This window comes from Rhinopithecus roxellana, chromosome 5, assembly GCF_007565055.1.
Source record: "Rhinopithecus roxellana isolate Shanxi Qingling chromosome 5, ASM756505v1, whole genome shotgun sequence".
Classification (NCBI taxonomy): Eukaryota; Metazoa; Chordata; class Mammalia; order Primates; family Cercopithecidae; genus Rhinopithecus; species Rhinopithecus roxellana.
In genome coordinates this window covers 107,709,396-107,733,519 of record NC_044553.1, presented here as the reverse complement: position 1 = coordinate 107,733,519, position 24,124 = coordinate 107,709,396, and the positions used below count along the sequence as shown (strand labels likewise).

General features: G+C 40.4%; 1 protein-coding gene across 5 annotated transcripts in view; it reads right to left on the bottom strand.

The window, feature by feature from the left end:
- The window catches only part of ADAMTSL3 (ADAMTS like 3), a 421,728-nt gene that overhangs the window by 191,508 nt on the left and 206,096 nt on the right, over nucleotides 1–24,124 (bottom strand). For all 5 annotated transcript variants that reach the window (XM_030931695.1, XM_030931696.1, XM_030931693.1 and 2 more), the window contains exon 8: nucleotides 5,021–5,095. In XM_030931695.1, coding sequence (XP_030787555.1) covers nucleotides 5,021–5,095 — 75 coding nt within the window. The remainder of the gene's footprint in view (nucleotides 1–5,020; nucleotides 5,096–24,124) is intronic.

Below are 24,124 nucleotides of genomic sequence, written 5' to 3'. Positions count from 1 at the left end.
TAAGTGTCACCATACTTAGTAGATCTGGTTTCATGTTGAGAGAGGCAATAAAAAATGTATATACAGCTAGATTCTGGGGCACCTGCATTTCTGGCCCCGTATTTTTCTCTAGCTTTCTGCCTTGGGTTTTCATTGCCTCATATCTAAAATGAGGAGTCAGAGCAGTCAATCTCCCAGGTCCAACTCTATTTTAAAACCCACACTTGATTCAATGATATCATACCAGTCTTTAACAATTTCAAACAAAGAACACAAAGGAACCAAAATTCCACTGAGTGTCAAAAATGGAAAGCTGATAAAATATGACAAAATAGTCTGGCATTAGGGAGCTTCCATCCATGGGCTGCTGGGTTTTGGTTGTTTTCATTTGCTGGATTTTTCTCTGTCACTGGAGCAGCTGCAGGAATTCAAGTGCCCTGGACAGACTGCATAACAGGCATTAGGAGACATCCCAGATTATCCCTGACAGGCAGGCTGGGAACTTTTCTGGGAAAATTCAAAGGCTGGACATGAGCTACATGATCTGGAGGAGTCATTAGCGGTCGAAGAATAATGCTGGCTACTTTCAGGCACACAAAACCCCAACCACTTTGGCCCTGATCTCCATGACCACAATAGATTTTTGGAAAGTGTGAGATTAAATTCATTTCCTAGTTCCAATGAAGATATAAAACTGAGTGTTATAAAGTGAGTTGTCAGTAAAAATGAAAGGAGGAACTGGAGATAGTAAGTGGGCCCTACAATGGATGTCTCTAAAGTCAATGAGAAAAAAAAAAAAAACGATGAGCATTAAGGCAATATCAAGACGCAAAATGAAGTTGGACATAACGCATCCTCACAGAAGGCATGCAAAATACAAGTTTCTAGACATTGATTTAGCCTGAAATGACTTGATTAAATTCAAGTAGCGTGCAGTGGATTCCACGGCTGTGTTGGGGTAGTAATTGTTTTACCATTGTGCTAACCTTCTGGACCACAGCGTTCCAAGTTGCAGATCCGGATGCAGAGTTGGGGCAGGGGGTGTAAAAATCTGGGAAAGTGATCTGGGAGGAAGGGATGACCAGTTGCTATGATATCTATTCCCTAAACCAAAGGCCAGCATTTTTATTAACTTGGTTTTAATATTTTGTTTTTAATGCAGAATCTAGCCACTATTTTAACAGTGTCTAAGAGTCTCAGTGACACGGATATAAAAACACAAGTAGCAAAAACAATGTTCCACCCAAACCACTCTGCTTCTCCACTAAATGGTACGCTTATTGTAAAATATTTTTAATTTGAGTATTTCAAAAGGCTTCCAGTTCTCTAAAGCACAAACACTGGTTGCCTTTCTAGGAGGCAGAAAGCAGCTATTTTGACCTCGATTGTGTAAATGGGTAAGCAGAATCAAAGGTGAGTGAAGAAAGACTGGTGAAGTGATTCGGTGAAGGTAGAGTTTATGGACACAAACAATTTTGATAATCTGGATTAACAAAGCCGTTGTGCCAAATCCACAGCAAGGTGGAGGCCAATGAATTCTTTAAAAGTTGTCACTTTTATTGGTGGCAAACTTGCTTCTCCTCTGTGCTGGTGCCTCTTAAAAATAAATGATAAATAAAGGAGTTTGTGGTGTTTCAATCAATAATTCAGATGATGACTTATGGATACCTTTAAGTTTTTATTAATTTCCACCATTTCCCCATATTTACTGCAGCCCCATGTTGTGACAAAGTGTGATTCGTGGCTAGTGAGAGCTGCATGTGGAAGCCCTTCAGTTCTCAGAGGTTTCACTGACCCTCTGTGGTTTCTGCAGCAAGGTGGTTAGTGTGTGGGAGACCCCAGGAAGCCTATAAACATCCCCACCAGTATTAACGGAAGAGAATGTGAGCCTTCTTTCCTGCTGCCCACAGCCCAACTTCTTTCTCCTCTCCAGACTTAATATTGAGGGGAGGGAGGGAAGTGTTGGGGAAGACAAGATAGGTAGTCTCAAAAAGAGTAAAAATTAGAAATCATGACTTTCTTTTATCCCCAAATCTTCACAACTCAGGTCTCTAGTGATGCCTTTAAATATTTTAATCCATTACTAGCTATTTGTAAAAGAAATTATGCCTAGAAAAATGACAGATGCTTCTAACTGCTTCTAGTTGAAGGGTTTGCATTGAGAAGTATTAGTTCAGGCTTCTTTCAAAAAAGGCAGGGTAATGGTAACCATCCCCAAGAGGTCTCCCTAAATTCTAAAGGCCATGAAAGTACTGTTAGGTAAATGTGGAATGAGTGTTTAGCATGGCTAACATAGTTATAAATACATCGTACAGTAGAGCTGTATTTGTATATGCTAATTTCATTCATGTCAATTTCCTCTGATTGGTCATTAGGTACAGTACCCATGTTTATTTATACATCTCTATATATGGTCATCAGATAGGGCTTAAAGGGGAAATATTCTTCCAATTGAATTGGAGGTTTTTGGTTTATGATCTCTTGACTTCTTAAGTTTATTGCTAGTCAAACACATTTAACGCTGAAGTTTTGCTGCAATAAAATCTGTTTTGCAGGGATCTGCTTATTGCTTCCATTTTTTAAGGGATGCACCCCTGGAAAATTTGGGGCTGTGTGCTCCCCATAATGCTGTGGCAAGGCTTGGGACAGGACTGGAAATTCAGGATCTAAACAAACACCTCTAGGCAGTATATAAGATGGATATTCTGTAATTAAAATTCACTCCACAGCAAAGGGACTGACATTAATGTTGCTGGCTATTTTCGGTTCTTAGTAATGCAGTCTTTTGGATAGTTATAGTTAATGTGGATGTTAAAAGAATGACTTATTACTGCAAAATAAGCTTCATTTCAGAAATTATCTCTTTTACAAATAAAAATTCAGAAAAAAGTTCCATAAATCCAGAAAATAAAACCACTTCTATATTTACATATTCTGAAATGTTAACTAAGTGCTTAGTAAATGAAGCCAGTTCTATTCATCAGCAAAGAAGGATAACTTTCAGAAATACTTCTACTGCCAGTTTTGAGATTGTTCAGAGAGGGAAATAGTCCAAGCAACAGACTTGTCACTCTTGAAGAAATGGGAACATTTTTGAGCCCTGTTCTTGGAAGAGTGCCAGTCTTGAATATAAAGTTATGTTGAATATGCCAGAACATACACACATAAACGAATTTTTGTCTCAAAGTGTTCACCTTTACTTATTCTGTTTACTGTTTCCTTATTCTGTTTTTACAATTTATAAAACTATATTTGGAGCTGAATTTTGGGGAATGGCCTTTAATATCATGAGACTATCAAGAGCATTCACTGCGTTTTTTTGTTTTTTAACATCTTTTCTACATATAATTTGCATGCCATAAACTTTGCCCTTTTAAACTGCATAATTTAATGGTTTCAGTGTATTCACAGAGTGAAGCCATCACCATCATCTATTTATTACTTCAAACTCACAGTATTCTGGGAAACCAGTGTCGGCCTTCAGGAACCCCTAGACGGGAAGCTGTGAAGTGCTAGCAGCAAGGCTTGTTCTGATCAGCCATATTCACTGATAAGGTTTTGTATTTTAAATTTTGTTTTGTTTTATTTTTTTGTACCACTTTGCTGAAATCTCCAGAACATTCCCAAATCTTACTTTACTCTCCATATATTATTATTATTTTAGAGACATGGTCTTGCTGTGTCACTCAGGCTGGAGTGGCAGATTGCAGTGGTGCAATCAGAGCTCACTGCAACCTTGAACTCCTAGGCTCAGGAGTAGCTTAGACTACACGCCTGTAGTAGCCAGGCTACTCCTTGGACTACCTCAGTCTCTTGAGTAGTTTGGACTACAGGCATGCACCACTATGCCTAGCTTTTTTTTTTTTTTTTAATTTTTTGTAGAGATGGGGTCTTCCTGTGCTGTCCAGGCTTGTCTCAAACTCCTGACTCAAGTGATCCTCCTGCCACAGCCTCCCAAAGAGCTGGTATTACAGGCATGAGCCACCGCACCCAACCATCCTATACAAAATAGTTTATCTGACATATAATGTGGTTTTTATTTTCCCATGAGGGGATTAATCTTAAACAAGTAAATTTCCCATTGGGGTATGAGAATAGAAAAATTCAGGGTACAATACAGATAACTTCCCTGGTTATATAGACTATTTTGCCCACTACAGAATAGTTGGGGGTATTCAACAGGGTACTACCACCCCCAAGAATGGAAATAAAGGAAAATCTTGAATTTCTTCAAGAGAAATTCCAGGCACCTAGCTAGCCTTGAGAAGTAAATGAGCAACTTCACAAGCAAGAAAGTAATGGTGGATTACAACAATAGCCAAAAAAAGTTGGAGTCACAGGATGTATGGTTCCCTATAGAAACTAATGATAACATTTTAACATATGTCCCTGAGTAGTTTTTCAGGAAATCTAGATCCCCACCAAATGGATCCACTGGCACACAGACCTCTGTTAAGAGGAAACTGAGGCTGAACACTGACTGCCTTTCTTTGTCCTACATTTCTTCCTGAGGCACCTGGAGGAGATCACACCCAAGGGCCAGATCGAACATTCTTTTCTGCTAACTCCAAGTCTTAGGCAAAACTTCCCTTTCTTAACCAATTGCAAATCAGCAAATATTTGAATCTACCTATGGTCTGTAAGCCCCCACTTCAAGATATTCCACCCTTTCAGGTCATAGCCTCCATGTATTAATTTGTGACTTTGCCTGTAATGTCTATCTCCCTGTCTTTAAAAATCCTTACATGTAAGACATCAGGGAGTTCAGGTCTTAAGCATGAGCTGTTGGATTCTCCTTGCTTGGTGTTCTGCAATAAATACCTCACTGTCTCTGGCTGCAAATCCTAATGTCAGTGTTTAGTTTTGCTATGCCAAGCAGGTGGACACAAGTTTGGTAACATTACCCATTAACTTAGAGAAAGTTTCTTTTGCTTGTAGGCTTGGGTTGCGGGTTTTTTTTGTTTTGTTTTGTCTTGTTTTTGTTTTTTGGCTAACTAAATTTTCAGGATATTAAAACATGTTAAGATTAAACTCTACTTACAGAGGTGGGCAGGTCCTTTCACTGTAATTCTCACACTTCGACTCCCCAAAGGAACTGCTATTACATTTTCTTCTCCTGGGAAAGAACAGAACACAACTGCAATAAAACCAGTGCACTAAAGGCCCATGAAAATGATCAAGTCAATCAAAACTGGGGGCATCTGCAAAATATTCTTAACTATATTTCATTTCTGCAATCCTAGCACTTTGGGAGGCTGAAGCGGGCAGATCACTTGAGGTCAGGAGTTCGAGACCAGCCTGGCCAACATGGTGAAACCCCATCTCTACTGAAAAGACAAAAATTAATCAGGCGTGATGGCGCATGCCTGTAGTCCCAGCTAACCGGCAGGGTGACGCAGGAGACTTGCTGGAACCTAGCAAGCAGAGTCTGCAGTGAGCTGAGAACATGCCACTGGACTCCAGCCTGGGCAACAGAGTAAGGCTCTGTCTCAAGAAAAAAAAAAAAAAAAAAGGAAATCTTTGGAAATCACCAACTATGTGTAAAGCAGATAAATATTACATAATTTCATTTAAATATACCCTTAAATAACATTAAAGAAACGTTTAAAGTAAATGCACTGCCTACTACCTCAATTGCCTTTACTCTCATGACCCAATCCATGTGCTTTGATGAGGGTCTACACACTGTGGCCCCTAGGCCAAATCTAGTCACACGTCTTCATTGATTCATTTAAGGCTGTTTGTGCTCTTCAAGGTAGAATTGAGTTGTAGTAATGAGACCATATGGCTCAATAACACTAAAATATTTACTGTACTATCTGACTTCTCACAGAAAAATTTCACGATCCTTGGCCTAAACAATTACCTTCTGGAAATCCTGGTCCTCACAGATGTTTTTTCACACTGCTACACGTTCTGATAACATAATTTTTGTGTTCACATAATAATCTAAACTCATATATGATATTGTATCCCACTAGTTCCCTATCTGATCATTGTTTGTTCCTAAATGAAACTAGAACATTAGCAACGATACGAATTACTTCAAGCATATGTTTTTGTCTAACTTACGCAAAACAATTTTTTTTGGATAAACTCTCCAGAGTGAAAGTAGTGAAGCAAAGGATCTCAATATATTGATTCACTAGTTTGCAAGTTTTTATTAAATAGAAATACCTGTTTATAATTAAAAATTAGAAAATGCAGGGGGGCGCCCAAGATGGCTGAATAGGAACAGTTCCAGCCTCTAGCTACCAGCGTGAGTGACACAGAAGACGGGTGATTTCTGCATTTTCAACTGCGGTACCGGGTTCATCTCACTGGGGCATGTTGGAGAGTCAGTGCTGGTCCGCAGGTGCAGCCCGACCAGCGAGAGCTGAAGCAGGGCGAGGCATCGCCTCACCTGGGAAGCACAAGGGGAAAGGGAATTCCTTTTCCTAGCCAAAGGAAATTAAGACACACAACACCTGGAAAATCGGGTAACTCCCACCCTAATACTGCGCTTGACCAAGGGTCTCAGCAAACGGCACACCAGGAGATTATATGCCATACCTGGCCGGGAGGGTCCCATGCCCACAGAGCCTCCCTCATTGCTAGGACAGCAGTCTGAGATCTAACTGCAAGGTGGCAGCAAGGCTGGGGGAGGGGCGCCTGACATTGCTGAGGCTTAAGTAGGTAAACAAAGCCACCGGGAAGCTCGAATTGGTTGGAGCCCACCACAGCTCAAGGAGGCCTGCCTGCCTCTGTAGACTCCACCTCTGGGGACAGGGCATAGCTAAACAAAAAGCAGCAGAAACCTCTGCATATGTAAATGACCCTGTCTGACAGTTTTGAAGAGAACAGTGGTTCTCCCAGTATGGAGGTTGAGATTTCAGAACGGACAGACTGCCTGCTCAAGTGGGTCCCTGACCCCTGAGTAGCTTAACTGGGAGACATCCCCCACTAGGTGCAGACCGACACCTCACACCTCACACGGCTGGGTACACCCCAGAGACGAAGCTTCCAGAGCAAGAATCAGACAGCAACACTTGCTGTTCAGCAATATTCTATCTTCTGCAGCCTCCATTGCTGATACCCAGGCAAACAGGGTCTGGAGTGGACATCAAGTAAACTCCAACAGACTTGCAGCTGAGGGTCCTGACTGTTAGAAGGAAAACTAACAAACAGAAAGGACACCCACACCAAAACCCCATCAGTACGTCACCATCATCAAAGACCAAAGGCAGATAAAACCACAAAGATGGGGAAAAAGCAGTGCAGAAAACCTGGAAATTCAAAAAATAAGAGCGCATCTCCCCCTCCAAAGGAACACAGCTCATCACCAGCAATGGAACAAAGCTGGATGGAGAATGACTTTGACGAGTTGAGAGAAGAATGCTTCAGTCAATCGCACTTCTCAGAGCTAAAGGAGGAACTATGTAACCAGCGCAAAGAAACTAAAAACCTTGAAAAAATAATGGATGAATGGATAACTAGAATAATCAATGCAGAGAAGACCTTAAAAGAATTGATGGAGATGAAAACCATGACACGAGAACTACATCACAAATGCACAACCTTCAGTAACCGACTCGATCAACTGGAAGAAAGATTATCAGTGATTGAAGATCAAATAAATGAAATGTAGCAAGAAGAGAAGTGTAGAGAAAAAAGAGTAAAAAGAAATGAACAAAGCCTCCAAGAAATATGGGATTATGTGAAAAGACCAAATCTATGTCTGACTGGTGTGCCTGAAAGTGAGGTGAAAAATGGAACCAAGTTGGAAAACACTCTTCAGGATATCATCCAGGAGAACTTCCCAAACCTAGTGAGGCAGGCCAACATTCAAATTCAGGAAATACAGGGAACACCACAAAGATACTCCTCCAGAAGAGCAACTCCAAGACACACTTGTCAGATTCACCAAAGTTGAAATGAAGGAAAAAATGTTAAGGGCAGCCACAGAGAAAGGTCGGGTCACCCACAAAGGGAAGCCCATCAGACTAACAGCCGATCTCTTGGCAGAAACTCTCCAAGCCAGAAGAGAGTGGGGGCCAATATTCAACATTCTTAAAGAAAAGTATTTTCAACCCAGAATTTCATATGCAGCCAAACTAAGTTTCATAAGTGAAGGAGAAATAAAATCCTTTACAGACAAGCAAATGCTTACAGATTTTGTCACCACCAGGCCTGCCCTACAAGAGATCCTGAAGGAAGCACTAAACATGAAAAGGAACAATCGGTACCAGCCATAGCAAAAACATACGAAAATCCATCAATACTAGGAAGAAACTGCATGAACTAACGAGCAAAATAACCAGCAAATATCATAATGAGAGGATCAAGTTCACACATAACCATATTAACCTTAAATGTAAATGGACTAATAGGTCCAATTAAAAGACACAGACTGGAAAATTGGATAAAGAGTCAAGACCCATCAGTTTGCTGTATTCGGGAGACCCATCTCACATGCAGAGACACACATAGGCTCAAAATAACGGGATGGAGGAAGATCTACCAAGCAAATGGAAAACAAAAAAAAGCAGGGGTTGCAATCCTAGTCTCTGCTAAAACAGGCTTTAAACCATCAAAGATCAAAAGAGACAAAGAAGGCCATTACAAAATGGTAAAGGGATCAATTCATCAGGAAAAGCTACCTATCCAAAATATATATGCACCCAATAAAGGAGCACCCACATTCATGAAGCAAGTCCTTAGAGACTTACAAAGAGACTTAGACTCCCATACAATAATAACGGGAGACTTTAACACCCCACCGTCAACATTAGATAGATCAACCATACAGAAAATTAATAAGGATATCCAGGAATTGAACTCATCTCTGCACCAAGCGGACCTAATAGGCATCTACAGAACTCTCCACCCCAAATCAACAGAATATACATTCTTCTCAGCACCACATTGCACTTATTCCAAAATTGACCACATAGTTGGAAGTAAAGCACTCCTCAGCAAATGTACAAGAACAGAAATTATAACAAACTGTCTCTCAGACCACAGTGCAATCAAACTAGAACTCAGGACTAAGAAACTCAATCAAAACCACTCAACTACATGGAAACTGAACAACCTGCTCCTGAATGACTACTGGGTACATAATGAAATGAAGGCAGAAATCAAGATGTTCTTTGAAACCAATAAGAACAAAGATACAACATACCAGAATCTCTGGGACACATTTAAATCAGTGTGTAGAGGGAAATTTATAGCACTAAATGCCCACAAGAGAAAGCAGGAATTATCTAAAATTGACACCCTAACATCACAATTAAAAGAACTAGAGAAGCAAGAGCAAACACATTCAAAAGCTAGCAGAAGGCAAGAAATAACGAAGATCAGAGCAGAACTGAAGGAGATAGAGACACAAAAATCCCTCCACAAAATCAATGAATCCAGGAGCTGTTTTTTTGAAAAGATCAACAAAATTGATAGACCACTAGCAAGACTAATAAAGAAGAAAAGAGAGAAGAATCAAATAGATGCAATAAAAAATGATAAAGGGGATATCACCACTGACCCCACAGAAATACAAACTACCATCAGAGAATACTATAAACACCTCTACGCAAATCAACTAGAAAACCTAGAAGAAATGGATAATTTCCTGGACACTTATACTCTCCCAAGACTAAACCAGGAAGAAGTTGAATCCCTGAGTAGGCCAACAGTAGGTTCCAAAATTGAGGCAATAATTAATAGCCTACCAACCAAAAAAAGTCCAGGACCAGATGGATTCACAGCTGAATTCTACCAGAGGTACAAGGAGGAGCTGGCACCATACCTTCTGAAACTATTCCAAACAACAGAAAAAGAGGGAGCCTTCAGAAATAATACCACACATCTACAGTCATTAGATCTTTGACAAACCTGACAAAAACAAGAAATGGAGAAAGGATTCCCATTTAATAAATGGTGCTGGGAAAATTGGCTAGCCATAAGTAGAAAGCTGAAACTGGATCCTTTCCTTACTCCTTATAGAATAATTAATTCAAGATGGATTAGAGACTTAAATATTAGATTTAAAACCATAAAATCCCTGGAAGAAAACCTAGGTAATACCATTCAGGACATAGGCATGGGCAAGGATTTCATGTCTAAAACACCAAAAGCAACGGCAACAAAAACCAAAATTGACAAATGGGATCTAATTAAACTAAAGGGCTTCTGCACAGCAAAAGGAACTACCATCAGAGTGAACAGGCAACCTACAGAATGGGAGAAAATTCTTGCAATCTACTCATCTGACAAAGGGCTAATATCCAGAACCTACAAAGAACTCAAACAAATTTACAAGAAAAAAACAAACAACCCCATCCAAAAGTGGGCAAAGGATATCAACAGATACTTCTCAAAAGAAGACATTCATACAGCCAACAGACACATGAAAAAATGCTCATCATCACTCGCTATCAGAGAAATGCAAATCAAAACCACAATGAGATACCATCTCACACCAGTGAGAATGGCAATCATTAAAAAATCAGGAAACAACAGGTGCTGGAGAGGATGTGGACAAATAGGAACACTTTTACACTGTTGGTGGGACTGTAAAGTGGTTCAACCATTGTGGAAAACAGTGTGGCGATTCCTCAAGGATCTAGAACTAGAAATACCATTTGACCCAGCCATCTCATTACTGGGTATATACCCAAAGGATTATAAATCATGCTGCTATAAAGACACATGCACACGTATGTTATTGTGGCACTATTCACAATAGCAAAGACTTGGAATCAACCCAAATGTCCATCTGTGACAGACTGGATTAAGAAAATGTGGCACATACACACCATGGAATACTATGCAGCCATAAAAAAGGATGAGTTCGTGTTCTTTGTAGGGACATGGATGCAGCTGGAAACCATCATTCTCAGCAAACTATCACAAGAACAGGAAATCAAATGCCGCATGTTCTCACTCACAGGTGGGAGTTGAACAGTGAGATCATTTGGACACAGGAAGGGGAATCTCACACACCGGGGCCTATTGTGGGGTGGCAGAGTGGGGAGGGATAGCATTAGGAGATATACCTAATGTAAATGACGAGTTAATGGGTGCAGCACACCAACCTGGCACATGTATACATATGTAACAAACCTGCACGTTGTGCACATGTACCCTAGAACTTAAAGTATAATAATAATAAAAAAAGAAAATGCAGATAAACAAAAATACAAAATAAAGCTTTTTCTAATCCTACTGCCCAGAGATAATCACTTCTAACACTTTGATGAATGTCCATTCCAGATTTTTTGTTTGTTTTTAACATGTATACATGTAAAAGGAAAGACTGAATCATACCTAAATATCCATCAATATGGGAAAGATTACATAAACAAGAACATCCATACTAAGGAATACTCTACAACTGATAAAAGTAATGATAAGAATCTATATGACCTGATGTGGAAAGTCTGTCAATATATACATTGAAGATTTAAAAAAGGAAGGTTAAAAAATAGGGCAGTGGTTATCTTGGATATGACACTAAAAGCACAGGAAACACATGAAAAATGACTAAATTTGACCAAATCAAAATTAAACCTTTGTGCACAAAAGGACACTATGAATGAAGTGAAGAGGAAACCCACAGAATGGGGGAAAACATTTGCAAATCACATCTTAGAAAGAGGTTATTATGTAGAATATATAAAGAATGCTTATAACTCAACAACAATAAAAACAACCCATTCAATAAAAAGGACAAAAGGACTCGGATTTCTCCAAAACAGCTATACAAATGGCCAATAAGCACACATGAAAATGCTCAATATCAATAATTATTAGGGAATTGAAAATCAAAACCACAATCAGGTATCACTTTACACCCATTAGGATGAGAATTATACAAAAAAAAAACTAGCAAAACAAGCAGAATGGTGAGGATGTGGAGAAAAGAACCCTTGTGAACTGGTGGTGAAAATGTTAAATGGTACAACTACCATGGAAAATAGTACAGCAAGTCCTCAAGATACTAAACATAGAATTACCATATGATCCAGCAATTCCACCTCTGGAAATACACCCAAAAGAATTGAGAGCAGGGACACAGATATTGGTACATTCACGATCACGGCAGCATTATTCCCAATAGCCAAAAGGAAGAAACAACCCAAGTATCTATCCATGGATGAATGGATAAGGCTGTTTTAGCTCTACAAAGGCAGAATGGAGTCATGGTAGTGAAGACCATACAGCTCAATAAACCTAAAATATTTACTGTGCTATCTGGCCTTTCACAGAAAAATTTCGTGATCCTTGGCCTACACAATTACCTACTGGAAATTGTGGTTCTCAGATGTTTTCTGGTATATACCTACAATGGAATATTATTTAGCTTTTTTTAAAAAAAAGAGAGGGCCAGGCGCGGTGGCTCACATCTGTAGTCTTAGAGTTTGCAAGGCCAAGGCGGGAGGATGGCTTGAGCCCAGGAGTTCGAGACCAGCCCGGGCAACATAGGGAAACCTGGTCACTACCAAAAACTTGTATAATTTTTTAAATGTGGGTATGGTGGTGTGTGCCTGTAATCCCAGCTACTTGAGAGTCTGGGGTTGGAGGATTACTTGAGCCTAGGAGGTTGAGGCTGCAGTGAGCTATGATCAACCCATTGCACTCCAGTCTGGGTAACACAGTGAGAGCTTGCCTCAGAAAAAAAAAGGAAAGGAAATGATGCATACTACAACATCAGTCATTTTAAGGATGCTAGCAACCAGCTCATCGTTTTGAAAACTGGTAAGTAAAGAAAATATTAATGCATTCATCATGTTTTGTTGTTTTTCATTTGTTTTGTTTTGTTTTTGTTTTTTGAGACAGGGTCTCACTCTGTCACCCAGGCTGGAGTGCAATGGCCTGATCTAGGCTCACTGCAGCCTCCACCTCCTGGGCTCAAGTGATCCTCCCAACTCAGCCTCCTGAGTAGCTGGGGCTACAGTTGTGTGCCAGCATGCCTGGCTAATTTTTGAATTTTTTGTAGAGACTAATTTAAACAAACAAGCAAAAGTGATAAAGACTTCTGAAAAATCCTCTCCTCCATAAAATCAATAAAAACACCAGCAAAAATAGTCAGAACCAACATTTTTAAAACTCCGGAAATTAACCAAACGCTTGCAACAATCTGAGCAGTAATTATCAAAGAAAAGTGCTCAGTAAGAACTGTGAGTTCTGTGGCATGCCAAGCTGCCTATTCTCATCTCCCCCATTCTCCACCTCCATGGTAACCTTGAAAACAACAGCCCGTAATCACAGTGCAAACCAGCAGCCTGGCAGACTCTGCAGGGGTAAAATGGGTTTGGAGCTCCTTCAATGCCCGATTCCCAATTATTATTTGACCTGTGTAGTGGTTCCCTGGAAGACTTCACTCACAAAGCTGTCTTTGGTTTATCTAACTAGGAGTTTGCCCAGTGTAAATAGCTTTTCCCCAGGAGGCATTTGTCCAAAACAATCAGAGATACTTGTTTAACATTGAGGCTGCATGAAGTGGTGAATAACAATTGGGGAAAACAATAAGCTAACCAAAAAGCTGGGAATGAGATGTCCACAGGTGGCCTTGAAAAACTCCAACATATTCCTGAAAATCTAGAAGACCGCATGTCCACGTGAGGCTCTGCATATGCCAGAGCTTTTGTGCATGCCCAGAAACGACCTGAGAAGGTCCTAAGCTATCATCTATGGCTAACCTACAGACTCTGAGGAAGCAGGAAGTAAAGGCTAGAACAAAGTTGTCAATTACTTTGGCTGAGTGTTGAAGGTGTACCCCAACACAGACATATGTGTGCACGCACACACACACACACACACACACACACACACACACACACAAAGCCCACCGAAAATAACCAAGTCTCCCATGAAAAACCAGGTAATGCCAGGTCTGGAGTAGGGAAAATTCAAGGTGGGCTTGGAACACCTGTTGCTCTAGAAACCAAGGCAATGTCTAAAATTCAATGGAATTATGACAAAAGAAGACAGTTTAAAGTGTTCCCACTGGCTACATTTTGGATAATCTGAAACCTAAAAAGAATATTGTCAATAATATATAAAATATTAAATAAATAAAAATCTCTGAATACAGAGTGAGAAATTAAAAAACAGAAACCTTTTTTTAAAAAACAGAAGAATGAGTGAAGAAGGAATGACAGAATTAAAAAATAACCGTTTGCAACTCTCCATGTTAAATACTATTTCAGGCAAGGATCATCAATGTACACTAAAGCCATGGTGTGAAAGATTGTTGCAAGACAGAATATTTACACCTTGTCAAAGTATCACCCTGCAGATTTCTTGTAGGGAAACATGGATCTATACAACAGAGTATGTGTTACAAAATATATGTATGTGTTATATACAGAGTATCTGTATATAAAATAAAGTAAATGTTTGTAACACCATTTACAAATGCCAAGTCATGATTAATATGCTTCATGCTTAAACATTAGAAACACTGCTGTTGGGGCCGGGCGCGGTGGCTCAAGCCTGTAATCCCAGCACTTTGCGGATCACGAGGTCAGGAGATCAAGACCATCCTGGCTAACACGGTGAAACCCCGTCTCTACTAAAAAATACAAAAAAAACTAGCCGGGCGAGGTGGTGGGCGCCTGTAGTCCCAGCTACTCCGGAGGCTGAGGCAGGAGAATAGCGTGAACCCGGGAGGCGGAGCTTGCAGTGAGCTGAGATCCTGCCACTGCACTCCAGCCTGGGCGACAGAGCGAGACTCCGTCTCAAAAAAAAAGAAAAAAAAGAAACACTGCTGTTTAATTGGGGAAATGATGGGATGCCAGTCAGCACCATATGACTTTAAGAGTTTTTAAAAGATTAGCCAAGGTAGTTAGGCAAAAAAAAAGAGTCCAACCATTAGAAATAAAGAAGAAATTAATATTAAAAAATTATTAGATTTTAGAAATACCAAGAATAATCATTTAGAAAAACAATGGGAGAAAATGCCCCATTTGCAATGGCTAGAAAAAACATGGAAGATATTGGAATGAACTTTTTAAAAATGGGCACAACCGGCTGTGTGCAGTGGCTCATGCCTGTAATCCCAGCACTTCGGGAGGCTGAGGCCGGTGGATCACCTGAGGTCAGGAGTTCAAGACCAGCATGGCCAACATGGCAAAACTCTGTCTCTACTAAAAAATACAAAATTTAGCTGGGTGTGGTGGCTCGCGCCTGTAATCCCAGCTATTCAGGAGACTGAGGCTGGAGAATCACTTGAACCCAGGAGGCAAAGGTTGCCGTCAGCCAAGATCGCACCACTGCATTCCAGCCTAGGTGACACGAGACTCCGTTCCCACCCCCCAAAAAATGGGCACAACCTTCAAAAACATTTAAATCTCTCTCTCAAGACATAAAAAAAATGCCTTGAGAAAATCAAAGGAAAATATTAATTCATTTGAAATAAAAATTAAGCAAAATAAAATGTCAAAGAAGGAAAAATTATAATTACAGGCAAAGACTGTTTTCTTAATATCTAGAGTATTTACAAATCAGTAAGAAAAAAACAGAAATTAGCAGGAAAATTGATCAGACACTTGAAAAACTAGTTCACAGAAAAATCAAAATGTCAAGAAGATTATGAAAAGAGAGAAGAGAAATTACAGTATCATTGAGAACTAAAAGCACATAAAGACATGCTTGCACAAATGTACAAAGATGTTGTAACATGGACAGAAAATCTAAATGCTCATTGATATGACTCTAGTTAAATAAATTATGTAGTATCCTCTTATACCACCAGTTAAAAAACAAGCCAACTGGGTGCAGTGGCTCACACCTGTAATTCCAGCACTTTGAGAGGCTGAGGCAGGTGGATCACTTGAGATCAGGAGTTCAAGACCAGCCTGGCCAACATGGTGAAACCCTGTCTCTACTAAAAAGTATAAAAATTATCTGGGCATGGTGGCTGACACCTATAATCCCAGTTACTCAGGAGGCTGAGGCATGAGAATTGCTTGAACCCGGGAGGTGGGGGTTGCAGTTAGCCGAAACCATACCACTGAACACCAGGCTAGGGGACAGAGTGAGACTCCATCTCAAAAACAAAAGAACAAGCCAACTTATGAGAACTGATAGGCAAAAACCCTCAGTGAATAAAAACAAATTGTAAAAAAAATTATACCTAATGATCCAATTCTGTATACTTCTCAAAATGATACATGTTTGTATGGAAAGGTGCACACATACACATTCATAGTAAATATCTTAATAGAAGCAACCATTCATACTGTTTAGACCTCTAAAAAGTGGAACTGGTTAGGAGTTTGTGGATGGTAGAAGGTGACTTTTACTTTCCATTTTATATCCTTCTGTGCCATTTGAAGTTTTTATAAGTTTTATAAAAAGCATGTCTTAATTTTACAATATAAATTATCAGTATATATTATGTATCCTCAACCACTTCATCCTCATCCCAGGAAGGACACACTAACATGATAACAGGTGTAATCTGTTGGCAGTGTGATTGAATATGTGACATGTTTGTCAATTTCCTTGCCTGGATATTCTGGATTTTTTACAACAAATATACAGTGTATTATATATGTAATAAAAATTGTTTTGAAAGTACATATAAATTAGAAAGCTTTACTGAACTGAAGAAAACCTATCTGGGCAGATTGGTTGGGCTCTCTTGCAAAATATTTGTGAATGTAGGCTGTGGTATCTTGGGGAAGCATTTGTCTAGGGGTGTGGGTGCGTATATGTGTATATTCCAACCATCGCCCCATTGATAATTACACACTTTAGTGAAACTTTGCAAATCAAACCCCCTTGCCATTGATTTTAGCCAAAAAGGCTCAAACTTGAGGAAAATGTTCTTCTGGGTGGAGCTGCCTACTATATAACTCTTGGAGAGAAAGCACACTGCAGAGCACCTAGGCAAAGCTAGGAACAAGGAGCATCCTATAAGGATCATCTCCTAAACTCGAATTCCCTTTCATTTCTGTAACTCTCCCTGAAAGTTTGATACATTTGTAGAAGTCTCTGTGATACGCTGATAGGGCAGTACCTCCCAAACATTTTATCTAAATATGAATCACCTAGAAAACTTGTTAAAACAGATACCTGCTCTACCCATAGAAATGCAGATCCAGCAGTTTAGGGTGGAGCCCAAGAATGTGCCCGACCAGCAGCCTCTCAGGTGACACTGATACTGCTAGACTGTGAGCCACATTTTGAGCAGCATGGGTGCAGGATATAGAGGGGGAGACCTCAAATCATAAAGGGCAGAAAGGGAAGACTGGGCCATAGTCACAAACATTTCTTCACTGTACCGCAAGAGATGATCCAGTTCTATGTCTGACCAGAAATGAAATAAGAATCCTCTGAGGCAGAGGATTTTAAGGAGGGAGGAGCCAGGAGTACCAGGTGCTCTGCTGATGAGGGCTTAAAAGTGCCTTTTGGATGAGCAGTAAAGAGACTGTTAATGTGCTTTGCCAAAGCAGTTTCAATCAAGTAGCTGGCACAGGAAACTGTGATCTGAGGATGAAAAATTAGAGACAGCAAGTGTAAACAGTTTTTTCAAGACTTGGCAGTGAAGAGTAGGTGAAAGATTAGGGTGGTAGCTGGAGACATGATTATGTTTAAAAGAGTGTTCTATATATATATATATAAAAAGATTATACACCTATATACATACACATATATAAACATACATGTGTATATATACACATATGTATATACATGTAAATACATAGACATTTTTAAAATTATACTTTTATTTAAGATGGGAGACACCCGCTGGTCATATTAACCCTGACAGGAAAGAGAGAGTGAAAGAAGATAAAGGAAAGAGAGGGGAAGATGGGTGGAGTGAGTTCTCTGAGGACACAGAGGAGCTGGAATGCAGAACACAGATGGAGGGATTAATTAGTCTTGGAAAGGAAGACAGACATTTGTGCCTCTGTAGCGAGAGAAAGCAGGGAACGGATGGGTACAGCTGCAGGGCAAGGTCTCTTCTGATGGTTTCTGTTTTGCTGGGATTTTTTTTTTTTTCTAATCTTCCTTGGAGCCTTGCATAGAATCAGTTTTTGTATTAAATGGTGCATGAATGTTTGGAAAGAAAGCATATTCCCTCACCATGCACTGCTCTGTTATCTATTAATGTAACATTAGTAATTATATTGTGCAGATTCTATATGTAATTTTCACTCACTTCAATGTATTAAAATCTCTCAGAAGTTTTACTGATTTCAATTTCATCTTATATAACTACAGGGGATTTTTCTTTACATATTTTGATGTAATGGCATTTGGTTCACAAATTCTTTAAACTATTTGTTTTTTGATTGTCAACAAAGTACTCATTTTGTATTTTTGCTTGAAATTCTACTTGTACTGATACAAAGACTATTACCCACGCTTTCTGTATCCTGCCCTTTAGAATGGGCCATTCATAAATCGCAGACAAATGGCCTCCTGGTAAAGGCTCCCCTCAGTCTGGAGGTAGACCTAGGGCTGGAGGCGATGATAAAGAGAGGAAGCAATTGTAAGTGCAGTAAGAAAGAGCAGGCTGCTGCTTGTGGTTCAGCACAAGCTCAGTATAGACTGCCTGAAACCTCCTATCAGAAGAATGCAGATGGCATTGCCAAGCAGGTCCGATTCTAAGCCTGCTTTGAAATCCTGTACTTTCTAATGGTGTATAAGCCAATTATTGAAAACATATCAGATGGTGGCTGGGCGTGGTGGCTCATGCCTGTAATCCCAGGACTTTGGGAGGTTAAGGTAGGAGATCACTTGAGGTTAGCAGTTTGAGATTAGCCTAGGCAACATAGTGAGACCTTGTCTCAATAAAAAACTTAAGAATTAGCCAGGTGTGTTGGTACAAGCCTGTAGTGCCAGCTACTTAAGAGGCTGAGGCAGGAGGATCCCTTGAACCCAGGAGGTCGAGGCTACAGTGAGCCATGATTATGCCATTGCATTCGGCCTAGGCGACCATGTCTAATTTTAAAAAGAAAACATGTAAGATGGAGAGAAAAGGCTCCCTCTCCGTCCCATCCTATGGTGTTGCTAACAGTAGGCTCATGTCTGGGACACCTAGATTTGTTGTTGATGGTGGTGACTGGTTCCTGCTGATCACATTCATTGTTTGGATAATTCCAAAACTGCCTCACTGAAATTTGGTGGTAAGAGATTCTTGATACTGCTACTCACTGTGCCATCCACCAGAGCTCCTTCTTGTCACTCTTTAAATGCCATTTGCCTTATTTTTACTCTACAAACTATTGGGAGAGGCAATATGGTGGTTATGATCACAGATTCTGGAGCCAGACAACCTGGGTCGGAATGTCCGCACTGCCACTTGCTGTGTGACCTTGGGCAAGTTACTTACCCTCTCTGTGCCTCATTTACATCTGTGAAATGAGGGTAACAGGAATGCCTGTTCCAAGGGGTTGTTGTGAGTGTTCAATGAGGTAATATATGTAAAGGGCTTAGAAAAAGCCCTGGTGCCAATTACGGGTTGGGTAAGTATAAGTTATTATTAAAACCATGTTGAGCACTTACTATGCCACCAGGCAACATGCTAAGGAACTTGAGATAAATTACCTCATTCATTCTAATGGAAATTCATTTCTACAATTAAGACAACTAAAATTTTACAAGGTTAAAGTGACTTTCCCAAGATCGCGGTGTTCCTAAGCATTAGAACCAGGGTAAGGACCCAAAACTACACTTTTAAATCCTTCTACTATGAGACCAAGTGATGCTGTATAAGGCCGGGCGTGGTGGCTCATGCCTGTAATCCCAGCACTTTGGGAGGCCGAGACGGGTGGATCATGAGGTCAGGAGATCGAGACCATCCTGGCTAACACAGTGAAACCCTGTCTCTACCAAAAATACAAAAAATTAGCCGGGCGTGGTGGCGGGCGCCTGTAGTCCCAGCTACTCGGGAGGCTGAGGCAGGAGAATGGCATGAACCCGGGAGGCGGAGCTTGCAGTGAGCCCAGATTGCGCCACTGAACTCCAGTCTGGGCGACGGAGCGAGACTCCATCTCCAAAAAAAAAAAAAAAGGTTTGCTGTATAAACTCAAATTCACTCATCACACAGAGTTTCATTGTATGGGTTTCACTTGTTTGATTTTGCAATCACTGTACTGACCGAAGATTCACTGACTTTCTCTCCCACACAGAAATGCTCAAGTCCAGCTGTTCCATCAGATTTTTTGTGTCTCATTTCCTGTTGGATATCACAGCTTTGCTAAGTAGCAAGATGTACAGGAAACAAATTGTCCACACAATATTAACTAATCAATAAACATCAGTTTCAGCCCAGAAGGACTGTAATTTATCTCAGATCATTTATTTTCACTATAAAGTTCAACCAGAACTATATCAACCTAAATATATACATTCCAAGATAAAACAAGGAAAAGGATGGTTTAGTGACTCTCTCTTTGACAACCTCACCCCCACTTTTCTATTGTTTGGGGTTTTTTTTTTTTTTTTTTTTTTTTTTTTTTTGGTGTGTGTTTTTTTAGTAGGTTGGATTTTTATTTCTGAACAAAATTTTCTGTCAAGTACTTTTCATGTTACATTTCTAGAACCTGCATTTATTTTCTCCTTCTGCTATTTAGATTCAAACACACACACACACACCATTCCCAAGGCATAAAGTAGTTTTTTTTAAAAATAAGAAAAGTATCTAAATACATGCTAATACTAATAATTTGAATCCTAAAGAAAATTGCAAAAAAAAAAAATAGGTTTTATTTTTAAGGAATACTTTTTTTAAAGTGAGATAATGCTGTGAAAACATTTTGTAAACTGAAAAAAATAAAGTGTTTGTTAATGCCCTCACACACCCATAACTATCTGGCATCACTTAGACTACAAAGAGTTACCTAGGCAGGGCACAGTGCCTCACGCTTTGTCCCAGCACTTTGGGAGGCTGATACAGGTGGATCACCTGAGGTCAGGAGTTCAAGACCAGCCTGACCAACATGATAGAACCCCACCTCTACTAAAAACACAAAATTAGCTAGGCATGGTGGCATGTGCCTGTAATCCCAGCTCTTCAGGAGGCTGAGGCAGGAGAATCACTTGAACCCGGGAGGTGAAGGCTGCAGTGAACTGAGATTGCGCCATTGCACTCCAGCATGGGCAATGAGAGCAAAACTCCATCTCAAAAGAAAAAAAAAAAAAAAAAGAGTTACCTAGCATGGCATTGTACAGAACAGGGTCTGCACAATTTTTCAAAAGTAGTATAGAAAGTTTGCTTCAAGCTCATCTGTCATTCTGTAGGAGCAGTGGGGGATTTTGGAAGGCGAGAAAAGGAAAAGTCAATGGGTGGCAACACTGATTCTGTAGCTGGAGGACTATCTATACACTACTTTGCAAATGGGGGTGAGAAAAATGTAATATGCCAGTAAGCAAAAGTAGGAAAAGCAAATGTAGGAAATTAATAGCAAATTTTTTACAAAGGAAGGAAGGAACACAGCAGAGCTTTGCCTTGGTGAGAAAATTGGCTGCAAACTGAAAACTGACTCTCATGCCTTGAGCTGTTAGGCCACATTACTAAAGTCTGTAATTGCTGAATCTGCAAATGAGTATCTTCAGCCCTTAGCTCCTACGCAGAAACATCTGCTCCTAACCTGAGGTATGTTTATTTACTGGCCTAAATTGCCTCCACCTCAAAAGACCATGGTAACAGCCAGACTGACTAATAATGTATGCTTCTGTGCTCATTGGCAGGGCTAGCTTTGGAACGGCATGCAGGAGAGGGGACTATGTCACACAACATCTAATAACAAATATCTGTCCAGATGTTCTCGAGCATCATAGTGTAACACTCATTTTCTGCCCTTTACACTGTCTCTAAGGAATCAGGAGACTGGTGAGGATGAAACAGTCATCTGCCTTCTGACTCTGTAGTGGGGCATCAGACACTGAAAAGCAGAGGTGTTAACCAAAGGCATGCACCAGCGGCCACCTGGGAAGTTTAGCAACCTACAATTGCCCAGATTTACCCCTCAAAATTCTAGGGTGGGGCCTGAGGATTCGAACATGGGACAAGTTCCCCAAGTGCTCCTGATGTGCACGCTGGGTTAGGAACCATGGAGCTGGCTGGGCTCTGCCAAGGGGAAACAAGGGGTAGGTTGGTTGAGGCAGCCTTTGCTCCCCTCTGGCTCCATTTCTGTGCTATCTTTGTTCCCTGCCCCATCACTCTAAGCCTCGGTGCACCTCTCACCTCATGCTCATCTAGCTGTCCTTGGAAGACACTTTGGGAAGGTGGTTAAGCACATGAACTCTGAGGTCAGAACCATCTTGACCACTCACCAGTTGTGAGACCTTGACCAAGGTGCTTAATTTCACTGAGCCTATTTCTCCATTTGTTAAATAGGGAGGGTACAGTAGTACCTGCCTTATAGGGTTATGCTAAGAATAAATAATGTCATACATGACAAATACATAGCACAGTATAAGCATACAAACTCTGGGGGCCACTATTACTCTTGCAGATTGTAACAATAATATGTTAAAAGGCAACCAAGTAGAAGTTCATGGGAGATAAGAGGAAACTTCACACCAACTCATTCTTGTGGTGTATCTAAAATTTCCTAGGCCCTTTACGAACAAAGACAAGCCATCATTGTCAAGCCTTTCATTAAAAGTTTGGAAAATTGCTTCATATAAGTTCCTGGGATTTGTTTCTCTAAACTCCATTCAATCCTAAGATCTATTTTTTTTTTCAAACAATGAACAAATCACACATACACTTAATAGATTTTCAGAGCTAGAAGAGGTCTTAGAAATTGTCCCTGCTCACTGTGCAGATGAAAAAGTTGAGGCCCCAGTAAGTGAAGCATCTTGCCTAAGAAGATAGATTGTTAGAGGCCAAACTGAGGTTATTACTCCAGTCTTTGGTTTCCAGTCCAGTTCTATTGCACAATATCATTTAGTCCCACTGAAATCATAACAGGAAGCAGAATCATCTCCAGCAAAGGCCATGTATTCATTTGTTCAACATTAACTGAGCTCCTATGATGTGTTCAGTACTGCACTAGCACTAGGAATAAAATGGTGAACACCATGGCACCTGCTCTTGCAAAGCTTACTAGTGGGAGACGCATATTAAAAAAAATAAATGAAATAATCACTTCTTTCCCTAAAGGCTAAGCAAGAACTAAACAGAAAAGAGAAGGGCCTACTTTACGTAGAGTGGTCAAAGAAAGCCTCTCTGAGGAGGCAACACTTGCGCTCAAGGTTGAGAAAGAGGTAACTATGTTGAAGAGCTGGGAGACACATGTTCCAGGTTCAGGGACGGGTTCGTGCAAAGACCCATGGGGGGCATGGGCATCTGACATTCTGGAATCTCCCAGAAAGCCAGTGTAACTGGAGATTAGGGAATGAAGAGCAGATGGCAGCACATGATGTAACACAGGGGCCAGATGATACAGGCTTTAACGGCTTTGGAGAGGGATGCGGATTTTATCATAGGTGTAAGGCAATTCATGAAGAGGCCAGGGAGTTCACAGTCTGTCTACTTCTCCAGGTAAAATAAGATCTATGACATTCCTTTGCAACACAGTCTACATGCTATTTTTCCATTATCTCTCTTCATGCACAGGGCCAGAAGACACACAAAAACATGCAAAAGAGCTAGGCAAGGACTAGAACCCAGGAGTCTTTATTTGTAATCACAGGGTCTTCCTTCCAGGCCACACTCTCCCTTGCTGAATTAAATGGAGGAGGGGGCAACTTTTAATTCCATTAAAAGGAACAGATATTTGGTTTGAATATTCCTTTCCCAGCCACAGTTCTGATAGAAGAGTATGACCAGCCAGAATCTCACCCTAGAAAGACAAATGGGGAGGGAGGAAGAGATAATGCGGGAAGACAGGAGAATGAAAACCAATCCATGTTACCATGTTAGCAGACCCTTTATATCCTATACAATCTTCCTTGTGATGGAATAAGTTAAATTTGTAAATTGTTTTTGGGAGTGACAGTCAAAGGAGAAATGAACAGTGGATGAAGGGAAAAAATCTTAAGAATTACCCTGTGACGCAGCCCCACGACCCACGTAGCCCAGGATTCTATTTGTGTCAAGGAATGCATTAGAAGAGTGTGTGTTTATCTTCATACTGTCAAAACTTGAGCAAAATGCTGGTGTTCCCAGCTGGCCTTAGGTATCACCGTATCAATAGAC